The following is an 18,186-nucleotide window of genomic DNA, read 5'->3' as shown; positions in this document are numbered from 1 at the left end:
CGATATTTCTGAGCCACAGCTGGTTTGGTACTGATAAGATGATTCGTTTGAATACTGAGTATGTAGCGATACTGAGAGCTAACTCTCGTCGCGATCTAAAGCTGCTAATAACCGATTTCAACATCCCTGGTCTCACGGAGGAAGGCATAATGCACTACTACAATCGTGCTATCGGGCGTGGTAAGGGTCAGATATTGTTCATTGACTCTGTAAAGGGTCAAATCAGGTACAACTTTGATCAATTGATTAAAATTGGCGAAAACTATTAGTCGGATTATATAACAAATATGAGTAGTTTCGTCAAGATTGATAATACTAACTTAGTCCAAAACGGCTTGAATAATACCTGGCGATATCAATTTCCAGGCTCAGCTTGTAATTTCCAAGATGTCGAGGCTTCGATTCAATCGATTTCACTGTACAACTCCGAGTTCAACATCGATTCAGGGCAATTCGCTAACACCAGTTTCGCGATCGAAGTGCCTACTGCTGCTACCACTTCTACTATTAGTGTCAATCTCCAAGACGGATACTACTTGTACTCCGATATCAACCGAAACATACAAACGGCGCTGGTCGCAGCTGGAGCGTATCTGATTGATAGTAATGGAAACAATGTTTTCTACATTCAGATCGAAGAGAATTCAACCTATTATGCGTGCCAGCTTGATTGCTCAGCTACGCCCACATCGCTTCCAACTGGATACACGCGACCAGCAACGGGTCTGTATTCGACAACGGGAACTGGTCTCCCAACGACGACACGAGTTCCGCGTTTGATCATCAATAATGCCAATTTTGGTTCGATTCTTGGCTTTACAACAGGAACATATCCAAGTGCATCTCAGACGACTTCTACGAGTCTTCTGAGCAATACCATTCCAGCTATCAGCCCTTCTACGAGCTACATAGTTCGGTGTGATCTTATCAGGAATGACTTCGTGATTTCGGGAGATACGATGGCTTGTTTTGATAAAGGAAATGCTGGTATAGGTCAGCAGATTCAGTACTTCCCATCGCATGAAACTTGGTGCCAGACGCATTACGGCCCTCGGGCGAGTATTACCCTCTCGATATGGAACCAGAACAATCAACCAGTGAAATTTCGTGATAACAGCGTTAATATCATGCTTCTACTGCGTAAGAAACGAAGCTAAAAAAATAAGTGTTTTTCTTCTTAGTACGATCACATAGTGAAAGAGCCCCGGTCTTGTTTTTACGCATAGAACGAAGCTTAGCCATATGAGCCTTAGCTTCAGGGGAACCCTTCGAAAACTTGGTTTTTCGCTTAGGTGCTAGACCTACTCCAAAGCGATGCTTGATACCCTTGCGGACATTGCTGATGAGCTCGTGATGTTCAGGCTTGGTTGCCTTAGAGTGTAGGAAACGCTCGCCCTCATCGATGACGTCAGTGATGATCCCCTTTGTCTTAGCATATCGGAGGGCATTGCCCGCATGTCGCTTGACATCTGCGAAACTAACGCGACCTCCTTCCTCATCACTATCATAATTGTCCACACCGATTCCGGTAAGAGACTTTAGACCTGCTCTAACAGGCACAGAAGCTTCAGGAGCACCAACTGCGGTAGCAAGAGCTGGAATGGCAGCATCAGCAGCCTTACTTAGTAGTCCTGAGTCTTTGGCGAATTTGAAACCAGACTTGATTCCCGACCAAATCTTACTCCAGATAGAGCCTCCCCGAGCCTCCTTGTACCCTTTCTTAATTTCATGCTTCGTGATGTGAAGCCGGACGCCACGACCGCCCTTTTTGGCTTTTAACGCCTTCTCATGAGATTCAGGGTGCAAGTGTAATTTGGCACCTGTTCCAGCCAGCTCGGCTGCTGTAAGCGATAGCTTGCCAGATTTGACAGCTTTACGTAGCTTATGTGCGGGGACACCGCTTGAGATGATAAGTTCACGGTACATGATCGTAGTATATTTAACTCAGATTTTTAAAGCACAACGATATTTAAATTATAAAATCGTTTGAAGATATCCATGTGATTATGCTGCTTTGCATATAACCAAAGAATACACCATATGCCGCAATAAGAACCATGAGCGGATTGGGTTTGAATTTCGCTATATTTGCTGATACTATAGCTTGTTGGTGGGCCTTCTCCCATTGAGTCGTAGTATTCATGATCATGGACCGCTGTCCAATGCCCTACATGCTGGTTTGGCTTGCGTAGTAGAATCAGAAATGATCCTTTCCTTGGGAGAGCCGATTTGATCTCATTCGACTCATAGATGTGATCAAGATGGATATCCAGCTGCTTCGCTAAAGATATTAAATCGTGATCAGAGGAGACTGGTTTGACTAAGTTCATTTAATTATTTTTCGTAGATCCTATATCGAGAGCTATATAAGTGCTCTCAACAAGTATGTCGGAAACTCAACTCGCCGATCAATTTCTATATCAGTCTTCGCTGAAGAGCGACCCGGCCGTCAAGGTCAGTTCACGCAAGCGCGTTCCGTATGTGATCGATCTAAATCAGGGTTCATACGCGAATGGCGTTATTACAATCGATGCTACTGCTCAGCTCAATGGGGCGGAGGGTTTCGCATGCCTTCGCGATGCGTACGTTGTAATCCCGTACAAAGTTAGCATGAAGAACACCCACGCAAGTACTACACTTGCATCTGTAGCCAACCGTCTATCTGTTGGTCTTAAATGTGGTGTTTGGAATGTTATCGATGGTATGTCTCTCGAGCTCAATGGTAAGTCTGTCATTAGCATGAGTGAGTACAAATTATTTGCTAACAACCTACGAGCTCAGGCGGAGACTTCGCTCGACTATGTAAATAAGCATGGTGCAGAAGATTTCCTTTTCCCTGATAGCTCGGGCTCATTGTTATTCACATCTAGTGCCAGTAGTCTCTATGGTGATGGCTACAGCGCTACTGCTGCGGATATTACTCCAGCTCTTGGAACGTCTTCTACCGGCGCTGCTTCGTACCCTGTAAATGATGGATTCGTCAAGCGTCTTCTAAGCAACCCTCCAGTAGCTGGTGGTCAGAACACGAACGGATGGGCTACTATCGCATCGGGTGCTGCTAATACGATCGCTAACCAGTTTGGACGTGGTGCTTTTGTACCTGGTTCAACTGCTGCAGGTGCTGTTGCAGGAACGTGGAACTATATGCTTAAGATCAAACTCGTCGATCTTCACCCGATTTTCAAGGAGTTGGACCTCATGGCTAACCCCCAGATCAAGCTTCGTTTCCGAGTGAATCAGGGTGCGTCCGTCATCACACTTGGTGCGACTAAGTCAATGACTCTATCATCAACTACACTTGTTTCGGGTCAGAGCTGTCCTATTATGGTAGCATCTGCTGCTGGCTCTGCTCCGAACTCAGGTGTGTTTAATGCTACGACCGCAGGCCAAATCTCGGTTGCATGGGGTGCGATTACAAACTCCCTGGAGCCTACTATTGATTCTACATACTTCCCATTCACGACTACCCGTCTCTATGTTCCGTTCCTTGATCTTGAGTACCCCCAAGCTATCATCAGTAAGCCTAACAAGACTATCAGATATATGGACTACTACGCGCAGTGGTTTTACCAGCGAGCTGGCACTGGTGTATCTTCTACTCAGCTAAATACTGCGTTTGACCTACAGCTGTCGGCAAGCCTGAAAAACGCTAAGGTAGTTGCTCTACTTCCATTCGTGGAGACCTCTTCAGGCAACTTCAATGCCTCTACCATTCAGCAATTCCAAAGTTGCTTCGATAGCGCTCCTTGGACCGTCCAGCCTGGTTCGTCGATTCGTAATTTCAATGTACGTATTGGTAGTCAGCAAGTGTTTGATATCAGTTATGACTATGATTTCCAAGATTTCATTAATGAGTTCTCTAAGCTCGGCTCGATCAATGGTGACCAAACAAAGGAGTTATCGAACGGCCTTATTGACTACCAAACCTGGCAGCAGACTAACCGTGTCCTCGTAGCCGATGTGTCACGTTTGACCGAGAAGGATGTTCCTCAGAGTATCCAGGTAATGGGGACGAACGCCTCGACACAAGGCTGCAACATGTTGGTTCTTGTTGGATTCGAGAACGAGATGACGTTTAATAGACTCACAGGTGAGCTTTTAGAATATTCTGCTAACTAAGTTCTCGTTTGTAGGATCGAACGATTATATAATCGCCTTTCTTTAACATAATTCTATCATCATTGGTCTTGACTAATAGGAGCGTCTTACCTGACCCACGAGCGATTTGCTTAACTTTTATATCGATACTAACCTGGGACACGAGTAAGTGTAAGACTCCTCTATCTGTGAAGTTATTCATAGTTATGCTAATGATTGATTTGCTTTTTCTAAGATCATGAATGCCCATAATTAAATATTATTTTTTCAAATATTTCCTGATGCCTATCTATATAGATAGACTGGATAATAATCATGAGTTCATTAACGTTTGGTAAGCATAAAGGAAAGGTTATTGAAGATGTATATGCTTCTGATCCAGGCTACTGTCGTTGGCTGCTGAATCAAAAGATTCTAATTGATTCGAACCCTGCGATTGCTGAGTTTATTAAGAGCAAATTCACTAATGATGACGGCTCGTTCCTAATGACGTGGGGAAAGCACAAAGGGAAGACTATCCAACAGATCTATTCATTCGATTGTGGATACATCGATTGGCTAAAGAAGAATGACTTTGTTAATGAGAAGATGCCCAAGTTGTTAGCTGCTCTAAATGAGCTCTAAGCTAATGGTATTTTTTTAAAAAAAAATAGAGCCTTGTTAGCTTGATAAAAAAATATTTACAATTTATGTGTGCTTCAATAGCCACGCTCTATCCATTGCTGATAGGTGTCTTCTTTCGCTAAAGGGGTCAATACCATGCTTCGGGATATGATATTCAGTTGTAAATGATTTATAATCCGGATGATGGCTCTCAATATGACAAAATGGCTTATTAGGTGCCTTTTTACATTTCCTGTCTGAACTTGGAATAATATATTCACACATAATTATGGTTGGATCGTTGGATCGTATATATGTTTATTTATATCTTTATATTTTATCTATCAGGATGGATCGTTCTTTATATTTGAAAAACTGGCAGTCATTTGTGCATTAGCTGAAACAATATTTAGAAGTATTGTAGCGTCTGAAAAATAAGAGAATGCTCCTTCGCATCAGAAGGTATCGAGAGGTCTTGCCCATTTTTTGACTACTTTTGGTATTCGACGGTTATATTACCTGTAGGTGGTAATATATTCGTTGAAAAAACACGGGCGGTCATTTGTGGTCCGGAATTACTAGTAGTGGGGTATCACTCTCAGTTCGCGAACGCTTCGAACTCGAAGCGTCCGATTCGTCCCCTTCACGCGGGCGAACGTTCTTGGCGTGTGGGTCGTGCGATTCGCTAGACACTGAGTCTTTGCGCTTTGAGGACGAGTCCTCCTCGTCCTCCATGTCTTCGTCGTCGTCGTCGAAGTCGACGACGTCGCCATACTTCGCCTTCTGGCGTTCGAAGTAGTCATCGATGGAGAGATGACTCTCCACCGCCTTCGGGTTCTTCTTCTGGGGCTCGCTCATCGTTGAATGAGCGCGGGTTACTTCTCCAAACGCGGGGAATTGTCGAATGGTCAATTCAGAAGATTGACGTGCGGAGACCCCGCGCGTCTAACCTTAAGGGGTGGTGGTGTAACGGGGTTACACGCACAAGTGGCTACAAGCCACTTGTGATTTTTAACAGATAAGATATCTGTTAAACGTTCTAGATACTTCCTCACATTGGTGTAAGTCACACCAATGGATACATTGAAGTGGGCCACCACAATGAGTGGTCCACACCTACCCAAAGATCCTATTGGTAGAAAGCAGCATCTTTCTACCAATTAGAGACGTGCATATTGGTGGGGCACTGACAGCCAGCCGCTGTCAACCCCTTTCATAGATGATAAAGAGTTTTAGCATATTTAGGAGGAAGATCAATTTACAAACTATAGTATTGTTTGTATTGTGTTACACAAATATAATTTAAATCAGATAAGACTCCAAGTGACTTAGATTATATTTGTGTATTCAAATGTAATTAACTCAAGTAATTACTAAGTACTTACGCTTCCTCATACACGTAGCGCAACGTGTAAGCTAAAGTAGTGAGTCAAGTTAGACCCACTACAGGTTTCACTAAACATTGTATCTTTTCCTCGTTCAGTGTCCTCATTCATTCATTTTTTCAGCTGTTCAAAACAATTTTCAAAACAATTCTTCTGCTGTTTGCTTCAACTGTTTAAAACATTCCTTCTGCTGTTCAATTTTTCAGCTGTTCAAAACGGTCACATGAATTGAATTTTGAATGTGAAATACGTAATGAGACCAAAAAGGTGCAGTTCAGAAAAGAAAGCCAAAGCTCCGGAAAACAAAGCTCAGGATCGCAGTCCTAACGAACTGTGTTCACCCGCGGGCGCGTCCGCCCGGGCGAGCAGTCCCAGCCTACGCAATGCTCTCGTATTTCGAATCGACCCTCATTCGGTATGCATACCGGTAACCGAAAAAGACAAAGGCGTTTTTTTGCCTGGTACACTGTGCCGGTAAGTGGACAAGTCAGGAAAGTCGGTACAGTAGTCAAAGCCGCCTGTTGTCAAAGCTACGGCTATACGGCGTTCAAGCAACATTCCAACGGTAGCTCGAATGTCGACCCAGTGTCTACAGTAAGTCCGAGCGCACTTTGCTTTGGCACGGCAGTGAAAATGGTCGACTACAAGGGGCAGGCGCGCGCGGAGACGCTGCTGGTGGTGTGCTTCGTGGTCATCTGCACGCCCGCCTGGATCTACGGCTACTTCCAGCAAGATTTCACGCACCCGTTCCAGGCGTGGGTCGCAGCGACGGTCTTCAGCGCATTGGTACGTCCCGCGCCCGCACCGAGTCGGGGAACACGTGGCTCACGCTGACCTGCATTTCTCATGCCACCTTCGCTGTAGTTGGTTCTGCCCAACTGGCCCATCTACAACCGCCACCCGATCAAGTGGCTGCCAAGCGCCATGTATGTCAAGAAGAAAAGCAGCTAGGGGCGTGCGGGAGACGCGCGGGCGCGTACGAGCGACAGCGTGCATGACGTGAGTAGGAGAGAGAGCGGTGCGACGCCCCTGTCGAGTGAAAAGATACTAAAAAGAAAAATTCATTATCGGCATCGGCGGTCGACACGTCAGCGCATCTAAAAGAGGCGAGCTTATTCCTTGTCTTCGCCTTCAGCCTCCTCCTCGTCACCCTCACCCTCGCCTTCCTCCTCTTCCTCCTCCTCCTCTTCGTCTTCGTCCTCATCCTGTCACAGCACTGAAGTGAGTACATCTGCTCGACAGCGACGATCCGGGAAGCAAACCCGACGTACCATCAAGTAGAACTGCACGGGGTTCTTCCACATCTCTTCCTTGATGATCTCAGCGACGTCTTGGTCGCCACCGGTCGAGACGAACCACTGCACCATCACACAATGCGCATCCACGTTAGACTCAAAAATCCCAGCAAGTAAGCGAGCAGCTCAAAGACCACTATACCTGGAAGAACGGGAACTTGTCCGAGTCCTCCGTCATCTCGGCCTTCTCCTTCCAGGTGATCTCTGATGCAGTAACCTCCACCTCTTCTTCGTCCTCCGAGAACTTGACCTGCTTCCACAGCGTCGTTGGCGAGAAGTACGGGTTCTCCTTGAAGATCTACATACGCCACAAAATACAAACGTTCAGCATCCTCAGCCGGACGAAGGCGATTGTCCTGAGAGGTTGCTCACCATCTCCATCTTGAAGCTTCCGTCGTCGCCCACGAAGGTGATGTCGAACGTCTCCAGGAAGTCCATGAGCATCTCATCGTCCTCCGTGAGGTAGTTGCCAACAAGAGGGTGGTTGACAAACTACGCCACCAAACACAGAGCAGAGACGAGCTGGTGAGCGAACGCTGGTGGCTTTCCATCACCCAACCGGCAACGTGAGCTAGAAAAGCTAAAGTGAACGTACCACTTGCTTCCAGAAGTGGGGGATCTCCACCAGCAGCTTGTTGCGCTTCACGTACGTGGGGCGCTTCTTGGCGTTGTACTTGGTCTCGATGGCCAGCACCTCCTTGGCCTGCAGCACGTTCTCCTTCTCGAGCTCCTCTTCGACCTTCTGCACGGACTCGAGGACCTTCTGCACCTTCTCCTGCTCGGCGTCAGAGGGCTTGTTGTCGTCGGTGCGCTGGCGCTTGGGGGACGGAGGACCGGTCATGCTTGCTACAGTGGTGGCGGCGACGGATGCGAAATGAGTGGGTCCGCGGCCGTTGGGAATGCGGGACGACGCTGATTGGTCGCCGCGCTTTCTGAATTTGGCGCCAAATTAATCGTCTGTGGTTGAAAGAAAACGTCGACTCCACGAACTCCATGAACGCCACGAACTCCACAGACCTGCTTGAAGCGCACAAGCGCTTGAGAGCTACACAGATACAAGATCTTCGTGATACCAAGAAATTAATATCAAAACATCAATTTGCTCTAAAGAGAAAGAAATAGATGCAGGCTCAGTAGCCTTCACAGCGTCACTTTCCATTCTTCTCGTTCTCACGTCTGGGACCCGCCGCCGAAACGAGTGTGGCGGCAACTGAGGCACTACCCATGCGGAACTCGAGTGTACGCCGCATCAATAACGCCCTGCGCCGCTTGGATTAGGCCGTCGTGAAGAACGTGCTGAATCCTCCAGACGGCAGCGATGGGGCTCCGTTCGAGCTGTGTTCGGCGACCCGAGACGACTGGAATCGCTACGTCCAGTCCGAGCAGCAGGCGCTGGGGTCGCGCTGGATAGCGTGGTCGGACGACAGGGTCTTCATTGTCGAGTTGCCGGAGCCTCTGCACGAACACCTTGTCGGTGGAGTCGAACGTGCGATTACCGAGGCAACCGGGACTGGTAGAACTCACTTGGTGGGTCATAGGGCGTCATATATCGGCAACCATACGACCTTGCCGGACGACATTAATGCTCTACTAGCCAACCTCGAGCCAGACGTCAGCTTCGGTCCTCGTCGAGGCGTTGCTGGAGCAGTGCTTCCACCGCGGTTTTCCTGGGCAGAGTTCCACACGCTGAAAGTGGAGATTGGGGTGTATCAAGGCTGGGGGGGCCGTATACAACAACAAGGGCAAGCTGGACACCAAGGGCAGGCTGGACGAAGACGTGTTGTTACCTTAAACGAGAAGGCCGATGCGTGGCGGCAATGCCCGGGCGTGGAATACGTTCTCTGCATTCGCGTCAGCTGGAGACTGCGCGCTCGTGAGTACCGCTTGGACTCGCATCGTGGACGGGCAGTTTGAGAATCCTGACATGCAGCACGCTCCCGTCGACAACAACACCGTCGTGCAGTTTGACCCTTGGCGCTTGCTGGGGATTCCTCACGGTGCTATTCTCCCTGCTGGCTTCAACGATCCCGTTCAGTTTAACCTCTTCGATATGTTGACCCGATCATTCAAGACAGGCAAGCGGAGCTTGAGGAGCAAGCTGCTGCTGCTGCTGCTGCTGCTGATGATGATGATGATGATGATGACGATGATGATGATGATGCTGGGCAGCCCCCACGCCGCCGCCAGCGTCGTCACTAGCCAAACACCCATGGCTGCAGCACAGATCTTTTTTCTTCTTCTTACGTTCGCTGTTTATTCATCTAAAAGCTGTTATCAATTCCTTTGTGCCAAGTTGCTTCGTCTAATAGACCTCTTGTCGAGTTGACTGTAAAATTGGCATAACCGGGATAACCCGGGGGGTCTGAACAAGATCCCGCTGGAAGTCCTGACAGATGTCAAGGCACTCTCTCTAACGGGAAAACCCTAGTTCAACACGATGAGGTTAATCTTCTTCGGGAGAGATGTCCAATCGCGATTTAGCTCATCTATCCCGAGCGCATGAGGTTCTTGGCGATAGTTTTGTTCATTCACCGAGTTTCTCGGTCTCTCTCGGGCCCACATACAAGACCAAGTCAAAAATGCCGCGTCGGGCATCCGGCTGTACGACGACGTGTTTCAACTGTGTGTGGGACTGACCAACTTGCACGTCTCTCATTGTCCTCTTCGGCGCGAAAATGGAGATTGGTACAGACGGTCGCAAAACAAGCTCATTGAACTCGGCATCAAGCTCAAACAAAAGCGTCGACTGGCTCAGGAGAAGTACAGGGCTAGGTTGTAGTGGGTCTAACTTGACTCACTACTTTAGCTTACACGTTGCGCAACGTGTATGAGGAAGCGTAAGTACTTAGTAATTACTTAGGTTAATTATATTTGAATACACAAATATAAGTTAACTTAGACAAGACTCCAAGTAGCTAGTTTAAGGTAAAATGAGAACTGTATTGCTTGTAAATTGATCTTCTTCTAAAATCTGCTAAAAACTGTTTATCATCTATGAAAGGGTTGGCAGCGGCTGGCTGTCAGAGCCCCGCTAATATGCATGTCTCTGATTGGTAGAAAGATGCTGCTTTCTACCAATAAGATCTTTTGGGTATGTGTGAACCACTCACTGTGGTGGTCCACTTCAATGTATCCATCGGTGTGTCTTACACCAATGTGAGGAAGTATCCAAAACGTTTAACAGATAACCTATCTGTTAAATTCACAAGTGGCTTGCAGCCACTTGTACGTGTAACCCCGTTACACCATCCCCCCCTTCAGGTTAGACGCGCGGGGTCCCCGCACGTCAATCTTTTGGAATTGACCATTCGTCAATTCTCCGCGTTTGGAGAAGAAACCCGCGCTCATTCAACGATGAGCGCGCCTCAGAAGAAGTCCGCAAAGTCGGTGGGGAGTCATCTGTGGTGTTGTAGCACGCACAAAATCGTCAAATGTGGATACTAGCACAAACCACAACAATAGCCGAGCTAGTCGGCTCTTGTTGGCCTGCGCTGAGTTGCCCCAAGCGGTTCGACCCTTCCGGGACAGAAGTGGCTCGCCTCCGCCGAGACCAAGTACCCCAAGCCAGTCAAATCACGGAGGTCAGCTGAGCTACCTGCCTCCGGGTTCAGAAATCCTGTACCCTCCACCAAAGGATGGACGACGGCGCGCGAGCGCTTTTACAGGTCGCCGGGGCAGAAGCAACCCGACTTGAAGAGTAACGGCACCCGGGCTGTCCGGCGTACCGGCTCGCCGACCTGGCGAGACTTGTTCCTTTCGCGCTTGGCGAGATTTGCCCAACCCGGGCCGACTTATCTCTTGGCGCTGCCAGTCGAGTACCCTCCAAGCTATGCCTCTCGGGTACCGACGGCAGGCATAATCCGACCCCGCGCAGTGACTTACGGAGAAGTGTACACGCGTGGTGGGCCTAGAAAATCCTGCTCTGTTGGTTCTTAAGTCTCTTGGGCGCCCTGAAAGGGCGCCTCCACTATTCCTAAGGTCCTATACAAATATCAAGTGAAATGGAGTGGTTTCGGATCTCGGCCGACCCTTCACCCTCTCAGCGACGCTTCGAACTCGGCGGAGCCGGATAAGTTGTCCGGATAACCCGGCGATCTCGACGGGGAGGTCTCGCCGACTCGGCTGAGTGCTGCTGGGCTTGCCGGGCTCACGCTTGGTTCTCTTGTGCGCCTTCTGGCCGTGCACCGCGTCGTCTGGGCGGTCGGCAGCTCTGTTTAGCCGAGCTCAAGGCCCGGAAACTGCCTTGAACTCGGCTGAGCGTCTCCTAGCGTCCCCGCACTCGGCCCGCCGTACGTGCGTCTTCTCCTTGCGTGGAGCCACCCGTCCTTGGTCTCCGGTGCTCTTGATTCCCATTCAGTCGGCCGCAGTGCGCTCGTGAAGCCTGCGAGCTCGGCGAGCTCGGCGGACTGGCACAGTGTACCATCCAGCCGAGTAGTATCGTCGGTGCTGCTTTCCTGGCCGTCTCGGTACCGCGAGCTCGGCGAGCTCGGCGGACTGGCACAGTGTACCCATCCAGCCGGGTAGTACCGTCGATTCCGCTATTAGGCGGAATTGGTACACTGTTCCACTTGGGTGCTCCACAAAACTGATGTTTCCTACACCACAACTGCCCCAGCCATGTTACGAGCCGGAGTGGTGAGTGACGTGGCTCATCCGGTGTGTCCCACACGAACTTCTCCTGTCCAGTCAAATTTGTCGCTCACATTCCCCAAATCGAAGCTGGTCGGAGCGGCTGGAGCGCGACCTCGACTCCCTCGCTCCATGAAGGTGAAGCCTTCGAATGACTCGACCCTTGGCTCACACCTTGTCTGACATGTGGGCTCTGTGCCCCACTATGTCTGTGCGGTTATAGATGCCTCTGTCAATAAGACCAGGCACCGCCGTCCGGCCAAATCAGTGTTCGGTTGGCCGCTCCTTCGCAGTCCGTGACGGTCCCGGCTGGACGAGGTGATGTCGGCTAACACCCCCGCAACTCCGCTAAGCCCGACCGGGGTCGCCTTGGACACGTCCAGTCGAGATTCGACTCGGCGACGCTCGGCCGAGACAACTTCGACACATCCAGTCGAGTTGAAACTCGGCGACGCTCGGCTGAGGTGACTGCGACAGGTCCAGTCGAGATGGAACTCGGCGGTGCGAGGCTCCAGCATGCCCCAGCCGACGTGGAACTCGGCGATGCCCGGTCGAGCCGACTTCGATACGTCCCGACGAGATCGAGCTCGGCGACGCTCGGCGGAGGCGACTTCCACACGTCCGGTCGAGTTGAACCTCGGCGACGCTCGGCTGAGGTGACTGCGACACGTCCAGTCCAGATGGAACTCGGCGGCGCTCGGCTGAGGTGATTGCGACACGTCCAGTCCAGATGGAACTCGGCGGTGCGAGGCTCCAGCATGCCCCAGCCGACGTGGAACTCGGCGATGCCCGGTCGAGCCGACTTCGATACGTCCCGACGAGATCGAGCTCGGCGACGCTCGGCGGAGGCGACTTCCACACGTCCGGTCGAGTTGAACTCGGCGACGCTCGGCTGAGGTGACTGCGACACGTCCAGTCCAGATGGAACTCGGCGGTGCGAGGCTCCAGCATGCCCCAGCCGACGCGGAACTCGGCGATGCCCGGTCGAGCCGACTTCGATACGTCCCGACGAGATCGAGCTCGGCGACGCTCGGCGGAGGCGACTTCCACACGTCCGGTCGAGATGGAACTCGGCGGCGCTCAGATCCAGCACGTCCCAGCCGACGTGGAACTCGGCGATGCCCGGTCGAGCCGACTTCGATACGTCCCGACGAGATCGAGCTCGGCGACGCTCGGCGGAGGCGACTTCCACACGTCCGGTCGAGATGGAACTCGGCGGCGCTCAGATCCAGCACGCCCCAGCCGACGTGGAACTCGGCGATGCCCGGTCGAGCCGACTTCGATACGTCCCGACGAGATCGAGCTCGGCGACGCTCGGCGGAGGCGACTTCCACACGTCCGGTCGAGATGGAACTCGGCGGCGCTCGGCTGAGGTGATTGCGACACGTCCAGTCCAGATGGAACTCGGCGGTGCGAGGCTCCAGCATGCCCCAGCCGACGCGGAACTCGGCGATGCCCGGTCGAGCCGACTTCGATACGTCCCGACGAGATCGAGCTCGGCGACGCTCGGCGGAGGCGACTTCCACACGTCCGGTCGAGTTGAACTCGGCGACGCTCGGGTGAGGTGACTGCGACACGTCCAGTCGAGATGGAACTCGGCGGTGCGAGGCTCCAGCATGCCCCAGCCGACGCGGAACTCGGCGATGCCCGGTCGAGCCGACTTCGATACGTCCCGACGAGATCGAGCTCGGCGACGCTCGGCGGAGGCGACTTCCACACGTCCGGTCGAGATGGAACTCGGCGGTGCGAGGCTCCAGCATGCCCCAGCCGACGCGGAACTCGGCGATGCCCGGTCGAGCCGACTTCGATACGTCCCGACGAGATCGAGCTCGGCGACGCTCGGCGGAGGCGACTTCCACACGTCCGGTCGAGATGGAACTCGGCGGCGCTCAGATCCAGCACGCTCCAGCCGACGTGGAACTCGGCGACGCTCGGCCGAGACGACTTCGATACGTCCCGACGAGATCGAGCTCGGCGACGCTCGGCGGAGGCGACTTCCACACGTCCGGTCGAGATGGAACTCGGCGGCGCTCAGATCCAGCACGCCCCAGCCGACGTGGAACTCGGCGATGCCCGGTCGAGCCGACTTCGATACGTCCCGACGAGATCGAGCTCGGCGACGCTCGGCGGAGGCGACTTCCACACGTCCGGTCGAGATGGAACTCGGCGGCGCTCGGCTGAGGTGATTGCGACACGTCCAGTCCAGATGGAACTCGGCGGTGCGAGGCTCCAGCATGCCCCAGCCGACGCGGAACTCGGCGATGCCCGGTCGAGCCGACTTCGATACGTCCCGACGAGATCGAGCTCGGCGACGCTCGGCGGAGGCGACTTCCACACGTCCGGTCGAGATGGAACTCGGCGGCGCTCAGATCCAGCACGCCCCAGCCGACGTGGAACTCGGCGATGCCCGGTCGAGCCGACTTCGATACGTCCCGACGAGATCGAGCTCGGCGACGCTCGGCGGAGGCGACTTCCACACGTCCGGTCGAGATGGAACTCGGCGGCGCTCAGATCCAGCACGCCCCAGCCGACGTGGAACTCGGCGATGCCCGGTCGAGCCGACTTCGATACGTCCCGACGAGATCGAGCTCGGCGACGCTCGGCGGAGGCGACTTCCACACGTCCGGTCGAGATGGAACTCGGCGGTGCGAGGCTCCAGCATGCCCCAGCCGACGCGGAACTCGGCGATGCCCGGTCGAGCCGACTTCGATACGTCCCGACGAGATCGAGCTCGGCGACGCTCGGCGGAGGCGACTTCCACACGTCCGGTCGAGATGGAACTCGGCGGCGCTCAGATCCAGCACGCCCCAGCCGACGTGGAACTCGGCGATGCCCGGTCGAGCCGACTTCGATACGTCCCGACGAGATCGAGCTCGGCGACGCTCGGCGGAGGCGACTTCCACACGTCCGGTCGAGATGGAACTCGGCGGCGCTCGGCTGAGGTGATTGCGACACGTCCAGTCCAGATGGAACTCGGCGGTGCGAGGCTCCAGCATGCCCCAGCCGACGCGGAACTCGGCGATGCCCGGTCGAGCCGACTTCGATACGTCCCGACGAGATCGAGCTCGGCGACGCTCGGCGGAGGCGACTTCCACACGTCCGGTCGAGTTGGACCTCGGCGACGCTCGGCTGAGGTGACTGCGACACGTCCAGTCCAGATGGAACTCGGCGGTGCGAGGCTCCAGCATGCCCCAGCCGACGTGGAACTCGGCGATGCCCGGTCGAGCCGACTTCGATACGTCCCGACGAGATCGAGCTCGGCGACGCTCGGCGGAGGCGACTTCCACACGTCCGGTCGAGATGGAACTCGGCGGCGCTCGGCTGAGGTGATTGTGACACGTCCAGTCCAGATGGAACTCGGCGGTGCGAGGCTCCAGCATGCCCAGCCGACGCGGAACTCGGCGATGCCCGGTCGAGCCGACTTCGATACGTCCCGACGAGATCGAGCTCGGCGACGCTCGGCGGAGGCGACTTCCACACGTCCGGTCGAGATGGAACTCGGCGGTGCGAGGCTCCAGCATGCCCCAGCCGACGCGGAACTCGGCGATGCCCGGTCGAGCCGACTTCGATACGTCCCGACGAGATCGAGCTCGGCGACGCTCGGCGGAGGCGACTTCCACACGTCCGGTCGAGATGGAACTCGGCGGCGCTCAGATCCAGCACGCCCCAGCCGACGTGGAACTCGGCGATGCCCGGTCGAGCCGACTTCGATACGTCCCGACGAGATCGAGCTCGGCGACGCTCGGCGGAGGCGACTTCCACACGTCCGGTCGAGATGGAACTCGGCGGCGCTCAGATCCAGCACGCCCCAGCCGACGTGGAACTCGGCGATGCCCGGTCGAGCCGACTTCGATACGTCCCGACGAGATCGAGCTCGGCGACGCTCGGCGGAGGCGACTTCCACACGTCCGGTCGAGTTGAAACTCGGCGACGCTCGGCTGAGGTGACTGCGACACGTCCAGTCCAGATGGAACTCGGCGGTGCGAGGCTCCAGCATGCCCCAGCCGACGCGGAACTCGGCGATGCCCGGTCGAGCCGACTTCGATACGTCCCGACGAGATCGAGCTCGGCGACGCTCGGCGGAGGCGACTTCCACACGTCCGGTCGAGTTGAACCTCGGCGACGCTCGGCTGAGGTGACTGCGACACGTCCAGTCCAGATGGAACTCGGCGGTGCGAGGCTCCAGCATGCCCCAGCCGACGCGGAACTCGGCGATGCCCGGTCGAGCCGACTTCGATACGTCCCGACGAGATCGAGCTCGGCGACGCTCGGCGGAGGCGACTTCCACACGTCCGGTCGAGTTGGAACCTCGGCGACGCTCGGCTGAGGTGACTGCGACACGTCCAGTCCAGATGGAACTCGGCGGTGCGAGGCTCCAGCATGCCCCAGCCGACGCGGAACTCGGCGATGCCCGGTCGAGCCGACTTCGATACGTCCCGACGAGATCGAGCTCGGCGACGCTCGGCGGAGGCGACTTCCACACGTCCGGTCGAGATGGAACTCGGCGGTGCTCGGCTGAGGTGATTGTGACACGTCCAGTCCAGATGGAACTCGGCGGTGCGAGGCTCCAGCATGCCCAGCCGACGCGGAACTCGGCGATGCCCGGTCGAGCCGACTTCGATACGTCCCGACGAGATCGAGCTCGGCGACGCTCGGCGGAGGCGACTTCCACACGTCCGGTCGAGATGGAACTCGGCGGTGCGAGGCTCCAGCATGCCCCAGCCGACGCGGAACTCGGCGATGCCCGGTCGAGCCGACTTCGATACGTCCCGACGAGATCGAGCTCGGCGACGCTCGGCGGAGGCGACTTCCACACGTCCGGTCGAGATGGAACTCGGCGGCGCTCAGATCCAGCACGCCCCAGCCGACGTGGAACTCGGCGATGCCCGGTCGAGCCGACTTCGATACGTCCCGACGAGATCGAGCTCGGCGACGCTCGGCGGAGGCGACTTCCACACGTCCGGTCGAGATGGAACTCGGCGGCGCTCGGCTGAGGTGATTGCGACACGTCCAGTCCAGATGGAACTCGGCGGTGCGAGGCTCCAGCATGCCCCAGCCGACGCGGAACTCGGCGATGCCCGGTCGAGCCGACTTCGATACGTCCCGACGAGATCGAGCTCGGCGACGCTCGGCGGAGGCGACTTCCACGTCCGGTCGAGTTGAACCTCGGCGACGCTCGGCTGAGGTGACTGCGACACGTCCAGTCCAGATGGAACTCGGCGGTGCGAGGCTCCAGCATGCCCCAGCCGACGTGGAACTCGGCGATGCCCGGTCGAGCCGACTTCGATACGTCCCGACGAGATCGAGCTCGGCGACGCTCGGCGGAGGCGACTTCCACACGTCCGGTCGAGATGGAACTCGGCGGCGCTCGGCTGAGGTGATTGCGACACGTCCAGTCCAGATGGAACTCGGCGGTGCGAGGCTCCAGCATGCCCCAGCCGACGCGGAACTCGGCGATGCCCGGTCGAGCCGACTTCGATACGTCCCGACGAGATCGAGCTCGGCGACGCTCGGCGGAGGCGACTTCCACACGTCCGGTCGAGATGGAACTCGGCGGCGCTCAGATCCAGCACGCCCCAGCCGACGTGGAACTTGGCGATGCCCGGTCGAGCCGACTTCGATACGTCCAGTCTCGATGGAACTCGGCGATGCTAGGTTCTAGCATTTCCTTGCCGACGTGGAACTCGGCGACGCTTGTTCGAGCCGACTTCGACACGTCTAGTCGAGTTGAAACTCGGCGGTGCGAGGCTCCAGCATTCCCTCGCCGACGTGGAACTCGGCGACGCTCGGTCGAGCCGACTTCGACACGTCTAGTGGAGTTGGAACTCGGCGTTGCTAGGTTCCAGTATTTCCCCGCCGACGTGGAACTCGGCGACGCTTGTTCAAGCTGACTTCGACACGTCTAGTCGAGTTGAAACTCGGCGGTGCGAGGCTCTAGCATTTCCTTGCCGACGTGGAACTCGGTGACGCTCGGTCGGGCCGACTTCGACACGTCTAGCCGAGATGGAACTCGGCAGTGCATCAGGTACGCCATGCTTTCACTCCATGCTTCTCGACTCAATCTCCACTCAACTCCATTTCGGTACCATGCAATCATAAAATCATACAGTTGACGCAGTATCCTTCATCGTCTCGACTCGGCCTGCTGTCTTCACCGAGTCGGCGGATCATCATTT

The 18,186-nt window shown here is 54.8% G+C and overlaps 5 protein-coding genes across 6 annotated transcripts; 2 read left to right on the top strand and 3 right to left on the bottom strand.

Moving 5' to 3' along the window:
- Positions 1–2,385: 2,385 nt before the first annotated feature.
- IUM83_16183 (uncharacterized protein) lies at positions 2,386–4,119 on the top strand (the record flags this gene model as incomplete). Its single annotated transcript, XM_067941047.1, has 2 exons — positions 2,386–2,979; positions 3,079–4,119. The coding sequence occupies 2 exons, from the start codon at positions 2,386–2,388 to the stop codon at positions 4,117–4,119; spliced, it is 1,635 nt and encodes a 544-aa protein (XP_067785395.1).
- Positions 4,120–6,719: 2,600 nt separating this feature from the next.
- IUM83_16182 (microsomal signal peptidase) lies at positions 6,720–7,037 on the top strand (the record flags this gene model as incomplete). The annotated part of the gene is made up of 2 exons (XM_067941046.1): positions 6,720–6,872; positions 6,951–7,037. The coding sequence occupies 2 exons, from the start codon at positions 6,720–6,722 to the stop codon at positions 7,035–7,037; spliced, it is 240 nt and encodes a 79-aa protein (XP_067785394.1).
- Positions 7,038–7,198: 161 nt separating this feature from the next.
- Positions 7,199–8,222, bottom strand: IUM83_16181 (protein set-like; the record flags this gene model as incomplete). The annotated part of the gene is made up of 5 exons (XM_067941045.1): positions 7,199–7,291; positions 7,358–7,444; positions 7,524–7,679; positions 7,754–7,873; positions 7,977–8,222. 5 exons carry the CDS (start codon positions 8,220–8,222, stop codon positions 7,199–7,201), a joined length of 702 nt encoding a protein of 233 aa, XP_067785393.1.
- A 5,010-nt stretch (positions 8,223–13,232) lies between these two features.
- IUM83_16180 (uncharacterized protein) lies at positions 13,233–14,246 on the bottom strand (the record flags this gene model as incomplete). The annotated part of the gene is made up of 1 exon (XM_067941044.1): positions 13,233–14,246. One exon carries the CDS (start codon positions 14,244–14,246, stop codon positions 13,233–13,235), a length of 1,014 nt encoding a protein of 337 aa, XP_067785392.1.
- A 271-nt stretch (positions 14,247–14,517) lies between these two features.
- Positions 14,518–17,441, bottom strand: IUM83_16179 (putative trans-sialidase, Group IV; the record flags this gene model as incomplete). 2 transcript variants are annotated; one of them, XM_067941042.1, is made up of 2 exons in its annotated part: positions 14,518–15,623; positions 15,725–17,441. In XM_067941042.1, 2 exons carry the CDS (start codon positions 17,439–17,441, stop codon positions 14,518–14,520), a joined length of 2,823 nt encoding a protein of 940 aa, XP_067785410.1. The 2 variants fall into 2 exon arrangements, with proteins under 2 accessions (XP_067785410.1, XP_067785411.1); XM_067941043.1 differs by having other exon boundaries at positions 15,725–16,199.
- Between the last annotated feature and the right edge of the window lie 745 nt (positions 17,442–18,186).

The sequence above is a fragment of the Phytophthora cinnamomi genome (assembly GCF_018691715.1).
Source record: "Phytophthora cinnamomi strain GKB4 chromosome Unknown Contig80, whole genome shotgun sequence".
Classification (NCBI taxonomy): Eukaryota; Oomycota; class Peronosporomycetes; order Peronosporales; family Peronosporaceae; genus Phytophthora; species Phytophthora cinnamomi.
The sequence above is the reverse complement of the archived record's forward strand: the minus strand, read 5'-3'. Positions and strand labels throughout refer to the sequence as shown.